Source organism: Lolium perenne, chromosome 1 (assembly GCF_019359855.2).
Source record: "Lolium perenne isolate Kyuss_39 chromosome 1, Kyuss_2.0, whole genome shotgun sequence".
NCBI lineage: Eukaryota > Viridiplantae > Streptophyta > Magnoliopsida > Poales > Poaceae > Lolium > Lolium perenne.
Genome location: NC_067244.2, coordinates 242,927,900 through 242,934,629, shown reverse-complemented (window position 1 = coordinate 242,934,629; position 6,730 = coordinate 242,927,900). Strand labels below are relative to the sequence as shown.

Genomic DNA, 6,730 nt, shown 5'->3' with positions numbered 1-6,730 from the left:
GATGACTTTAGTGATCGAATGAACCATTCACATACAATACCAATTCCCTTTGTCACGCGATATTTTACTTGTCCGAGGTTTGATCTTCGGTATCACTCTATACCTTGTTCAACCTCGTCTCCTGACAAATACTCTTTACTCGTACCGTGGTATGTGGTCTCTTATGAACTCATTCATATGCTTGCAAGACATTAGACGACATTCCACCGAGAGGGCCCAGAGTATATCTATCCGTCATCGGGATGGACAAATCCCACTGTTGATCCATATGCCTCAACTCATACTTTCCGGATACTTAATCCCACCTTTATAACCACCCTTTTACGCAGTGGCGTTTGATGTAATCAAAGTACCTTTCCGGTATAAGTGATTTACATGATCTCATGGTCATAAGGACTAGGTAACTATGTATTGAAAGCTTATAGCAAATAACTTAATGACGAGATCTTATGCTACGCTTAATTGGGTGTGTCCATTACATCATTCATACAATGACATAACCTTGTTATTAATAACATCCAATGTTCATGATTATGAAACTAATCATCCATTAATCAACAAGCTAGTTTAAGAGGCATACTAGGGACTTCTTGTTGTCTACATATCACACATGTACTAATGTTTCGGTTAATACAATTATAGCATGATATATAAACATTTATCGTAAACATAAAGATATAAATAATAACCACTTTATTATTGCCTCTAGGGCATATCTCCTTCACTAGTATTATGACACATAGGTGGGTGACTCCATGTTAGAGTGAAACAAATAATCCCAAATCACAGTGTTTGTATTATTGTCTATACAGGCAGCAAGTAAGAGGCATTACGTGGTCGTTGGACGTGGCTGCATGGACGTAGTCGACCCTCCGGGAATCACCCCTGTTTCTCTAAAGCTAATATAATACTCGCTAGTCTTCCTTGGGTACTCGGAAAAAAGTACAAGCAGCAAGTAAGAGGCATTACGACTGAACCTCCCTCCCGTGGCGGTCCCTAGGGTGCCGCTGGGGGGCCAAGCCCAATCACCGCACACCCCTCCCTCGAGCAGGCTCCCTCCCGCCGCTGCCGCCGGCATCTGCCGCGGTGGCGGCGGCCCCTAGCGCGAAGGTGCTGGGGTGGAGGAGCGGTGGCGTTTCTTTGGTGCAGCTGGGGCGGCATTGGTGACTTTCGGCGTTGGCAGAGGTTGGGGCGGAGTCCCCAGCCTGGCGGCGGCGGCGCTACTCGCTGGATGGCGGTGGCTTCGTTGCGGGTCTAGGTCCCCCACTTAGGCTTGTCGTCCTGTGGCAGCGCGGAGGGGCGTAGGGCGGTGGATCAGTCGGTGGAGGGTTGCGGAGAAGGCGCTACGTCAGCAGCGGTCCTCGATGGTTGCTGCCGGCGGCGGGCACAGTGCAGCCGGTGGCGGCCCGACCAGGGCCTGATCGTGGCTGTGTAGCCTGCTGGTTCCCGCACCCCAGGGTCGTTCGTCTTGCCGGATCTTCGGTGTGATAGGCGGCCAGGATGGCAGTTTGTGTTGGGGCTCGGCCTGTGTAAAGGTGGTGGTCCTAGGGTTCCTCACGCGCCAAGACGAAGACCTTCTAGATGTTGATCTTCTTCATCGAGCCGGAGTGATGAGTTCCGGAAGGCTCCGTCGGCAAATGGAACAGTGCATCTTATGTCTGGAGTTCGCTGGATCGGGTGGTATTCGGTCGCGCGCACCCATGCTTTATTCCGATCGTTTGGTTCTGGAGGGAGCGGCGCGAAGCTCTGTTCTGTGTTGACATCAACTGACTTGGTCCATGATGAAGTTAGAAGCAGAGAATATCTTGAAGGCCGGATTTGAGGACTAGCTAAGGGAGGTTCAAGTATTCGTGATGTTGAGGGGCTTGCTTGGTGCCCGGGCTTTGCAGCAGTGGTATGATAGTGGGGCGGCAGCACAGGTGAAGTTCAGAGTCCTACCTTTCAGGGTGAAAACCCAAGGTCTGGCCTTAACTGGTTGTGCTTGACAATGACCTTGTTGGAGGCATTGTTTTGAGAGCAGGGACTATCTTCATGGTGAAAACCTACGATCTATTGATAGGGTGATGACAGCGCATGTGCACTGTTCCCTTCTTGGAGGCGTCGCTTTTGAAGAGTCTGTATTCAGGTGTTGTCCTGGTGGTGGATGTATTGTTGATGCTAGGTCTGAGATACTGTAGCGGGACTTTTGTTTCTTAGTTTTCTTTTCTCTTTTTTGGCTGTGTGCATCCGTATTGCCATTAGGGTGTTGCGTTGTTGCAAAGTTTGGGTGTAATTGGTATCTTCTGATATTAATATATTTCCTTTATAAAAAAGGCATTACGACTATTCAGAGTCATTCTTATCATCGAATTGATTCGCGGTTGTTGGAAAAAACGAGGGCATCCTCATCCCAAAGCCACCCACTTTATTTTTAGGAGGAAGTCACTATGAGGATCCTGTAGGTATGGATCCAATGAGTTGTTTGTGTTTGTCTACCTTGTTAGATTTATAAATATTTATTCATATATTTTACCAATGGCATAATAACTTAAATCATAGAGAATTATCGTTCAAATGGCACATAAAACATAACTGAAATCAGGTGCACTTTTTCTCAAGACACTTGATACCTGCAAAGGCAGTAACACTTGAGCAACTTTATTAGTAGAGCCACTACAAGGAAACAGGATCTACGCCAACGGCAATTGCTATTGGCATGGGCTGTAGTACCGTCGGCTTACCCCCTCTTCAGCACACCCCGGTTGCCGTCGGCATAGAATTACCGTCTGCATAGCTCATCGACACCGAAGGCTTCTACTGACTATAAGTCATTGACATGTATGTCATCTATAGCGAGCTCTGTACCCAAAATGTACAGTAGTTAGCTATAAAAGTGTGCTACATGTCTCATCTTACACTCTGGCAAAGTGGCTAGGATCACGTGATAAAGCTAACTCTTGCATGTAACCTTTTACAATGGTTTTTTTAGCATTGTATTTTAGGTATTTTGCTTACGTGGCACTATATTAAATGAGGAAAGAGATTTGTGATTTATCTTATGTAGGATACATCTCTTACACAGAACATATGCAAACTCCATTGCTAGCCCAATTCCATGTATGCATGTCTATAAAATCATTAAATGTAGATATAACCCTTAAGATTATAATGTATTGGGAGGTTGCATGTTAAGATAAACCACTGCCTAGAACAACGCGCTAAAATAGGATGCATTATGAAGGGCCTAAGATCCCACCTTCCTTATCTCCACTTCCCTTTCCTCCAACTCAACAAAAATACATTATTCTAATCATATTAGCCCGCTTACATCAGGAAAACTTTAAACGGAGGCCGAGCTACACATAGCCTATTATTTGCAAACACTCATAATTTGTATTTTATAGTTTCAAAAAAAACAAAACAAAATTCTGGAGATAGTTAATTGTGTATACTATAATGGTGTCAGATCTCAATACAAACTGCTTCCTATTCTAGGCTACACAAAAATGACAAATTCTGACAAATTTTATAGTGAATAGTGTATATTTCAAAACTATAAAATTTGTCAAAAATTTTCAGTTTCATGTAGTATATAATACAAATTTGGTTGCATTGAGATTTTACACTATTGTAGCATATATCATTAGCAACCACTTGAATTTTGTTTCAGATTTTTTAAACTTTAAAATACGGATTTTAAGTGTCTGCAATAAAAAGCAACACGTGGCTCGGCCTCCAAAACACCACACTCGCTCATAACACTCTATTATACTTGATCTTACTCACTCTGAGGTCTACTAATTAACTAGACTCATCTCTCCAACCATGGACCATTATGTTTGCATAGCTAGTCAAATAATGCACTATTTTTTTTTTTGGACTAAACGGCGGTTAATAACAAACTAGGTCGGCGGTTAGCTAGAAGCTTGCTAGTTAGCGTTGTCTTTTGCTATGTTTTTAGCCAAGTAGCAAACACCGCGAAGGTACCACGCAAACTTGGTGCCGATCGATTTTAGCTTTCTCAGTGGTTTGTTGTTAAGTACATACAATGCTAATTTTTTAGATTAATCTTGTCTTTCCACAGCTTGGTCTTGATTTTTCCCGACCGATCTTGTTGTATCAATGATGACACGTCCACTTTAACTAAAATTAATCAGAATAAATTCTTGTTGATCTCTCTCTGAGGCCATGTTCGTTTAATCCCTCGAGGGCATGGATTGGCCTGGATTACAGCCCGCTCCTGGTTTCCCAACCCGGAGATGATTTTTTTCCAGCACATCAAGATCGTGGTCTTCGCTTGTTCCCGGAGGGAATTTTCTGCCCTTCATATTCCCTCTATCTCCATTGATTTGTCTAGAAAGAAATCATCCCCACATGATGTCTGGACGAATTTCCCTGACACGAGCGAGCAAGCCAGGGGTGGCTTGTGGCCTAGCAAGGATTAACCGAACCGTTTTGAAATACATATGAAGTTAGGGGAACGAATGAATAGAGGTTAGTGGGGATTAGGTGAAGGAACGGGATCAACCAAATCCAAGCCTGGATCAGTTCCACGTCTGGATTTTTTTCCCAACAAAACGAATAGACCCTGAAAGGGAAAAGATTTTTTTTTTTTTTTTTTTGCTAGACCAGACCAGAGTAATGTTCACGTCCAAGCTTGCGGCTACCATTGGGAAGTCCTGGTTTGTTTAGGTGTCTGTTTTGGCGTATAATTTCATCTTTCACACTCCTGTTGGACTGCTGATGTGCACGGCTAATGATTTAAATCAATTTGGAGGAATCGATGGCCTCTCTTTTGCATCTTTACTGCTGATGCTGCTGCTAGTGATGATAGAAATAATAGAATAATAATCCAAAATGTGATCGATCTCGTCCATCGGAACAGAATCAAAATGTGCACTAAACAATGACAAACAGGCACTCCCAGGATAAGTTCGATTCTCCCCTTTTTCCACTCACCTTTACTCCCCTTTTCTTCTTGCTTTTAGAATATGTAAGATGTTTTGTAGACTTCTGTGTGAGTGCACGAGTAGTTTATCTTCTGTTTGAAATTCAGAAAACAAAAGAACAGGCGATAAGACAAAGTACTACAGGATTTGATTTCAGTCAGAACACAGGCTTGGGAAATGGGTGCACAACACAACACAAAGCTGCAGTTACGTTTCTTTCAATGAAAAAAGAAAGAAAGATACTCCAGAGAGCTGCTGCAGATTACAGTACGTACGTGGCTGTCAGGCAAGCAGCAATCTTCGAGGCACTGGCACTAACTAAAATCGCCTGAACTAACACTAAATTATATCTCTGATCCAGATCGATCGACCATGGAGATTCTTCAGAAGGATGCGGATGCGCGCGGTGGACATGTTGTTCGCGGCGGCGAGGGCCAGAACTGCGCGGGCTTGACCTTGGAGACGCTGTTGAGGACGCCGAGCGGCGTGACGGCGCCGACCACCGTGACCTTCTTGCTGGCGATGTCGATGTCGAAGGAGGTGACCCCTTCCATCTTGGCGATGTGCTTCTTCACCTTGCCCGCGCAGCCCTTGCAGTGCAGCGACACCCGCAGAACCACCACCACCTGCAACAGATGAGTTGCTTCAGTCATCATGGAGAGATTTCGTCAGTTCATATACACTACTATACTATGGTAGTATAACAATTAACAACATGTACCTGTCCTGCCTGTGTTCTTCTCGTGGAGGACGACCTCTTCATCACCTCTTCCTGGTCTTGGCCATCTTTGTCCACCGGCGCAGTTGTGATCTCTGACGAAGACGAAGCAGAGGAAGACCCTGACGAACTAGTCTCTGCTACTTGCACTACCGATGATTTGTCTTTGTCCTCGGCGAAGTGCACGGGCCAGGCCGGTAAGGTCGCGTCCTTACCGGGGAACACGTCGATAAAGGACGGTGGCGGCGGAGGCGGAGGGAGAGCGAGCATGTCGACGCCGAGGTCGTCGGACTGCATCCTAGAGGAGTTGAGGAGAAACCTGGAGGACGTCGCGGGGCTGACCAGCCTCTTCTCCGAAGACCTTGGGCCATTAGCACTAGCAGCAGCTTGGCCAGTACTGCTCTTTTTCTTCTTCTTGCTGCCGTGCCCTTGTTGCAGGTTGGAGTTCGGGGAAGAGGCTAAGGAGTCTCTGGCGTTGTCGCTGTCGAACCTCGGCCTTGGCGGCTTGGTGGAGGCGGAGGTCGAGGTGCGGTGGGGGTCGCGGAGGCGCGGGGAGTGGCGGTCGATGAACCGGCTGCTGCTGCCGCTGCCAGGGCCGGTGCTGGCGACGACGGAGGTGGCGTCGGCGGAGGAGCAGGAGATGTTGATGGTCGGCAGGCCCAGCCTCTTGTGCACGCCCTTGAGAAGCATAGACGCCATGGATGGATGTCGATCACTTTGGGAGCTCTGGGTTTGGTTGGTGGCGAGGTGCTGGCGATGATGATTCTCCTCTACTTCTCCTTGTCTGTGTGTGCCCACCGCCGAAGGAGCGCGCTTTTAAACTTGCAACTTTGGAAGCAAAGGAGGGACCAAAACTGATGAGACTAGCTACTCCAAGTCGAAATTTTTCTAGCTCTTGGAGTCAGTTCAGTCAGTGTGCTACTGGCTACTTGGCCTACCAGACAAGACCAGCAGACTGCACATCAGGCGACAAAATCAAATTGTACAGGAAATACATTTGTTAACGCACATCGAACCTGCCTATCCTGCTTGCAGGGGTGCAGGCACACCATGTATGTCGGAATCAGCCCGTTATTGGACGATC

The 6,730-nt window shown here is 46.3% G+C and overlaps 1 protein-coding gene across 1 annotated transcript; it reads right to left on the bottom strand.

Moving 5' to 3' along the window:
- Positions 1–5,031: 5,031 nt before the first annotated feature.
- LOC127327440 (uncharacterized) lies at positions 5,032–6,730 on the bottom strand. The gene is made up of 2 exons (XM_051354212.2): positions 5,650–6,730; positions 5,032–5,554 (listed from the first exon to the last, which is right to left on the bottom strand). Exons 1-2 carry the CDS (start codon positions 6,343–6,345, stop codon positions 5,312–5,314), a joined length of 939 nt encoding a protein of 312 aa, XP_051210172.1. The 5' UTR covers positions 6,346–6,730; the 3' UTR covers positions 5,032–5,311.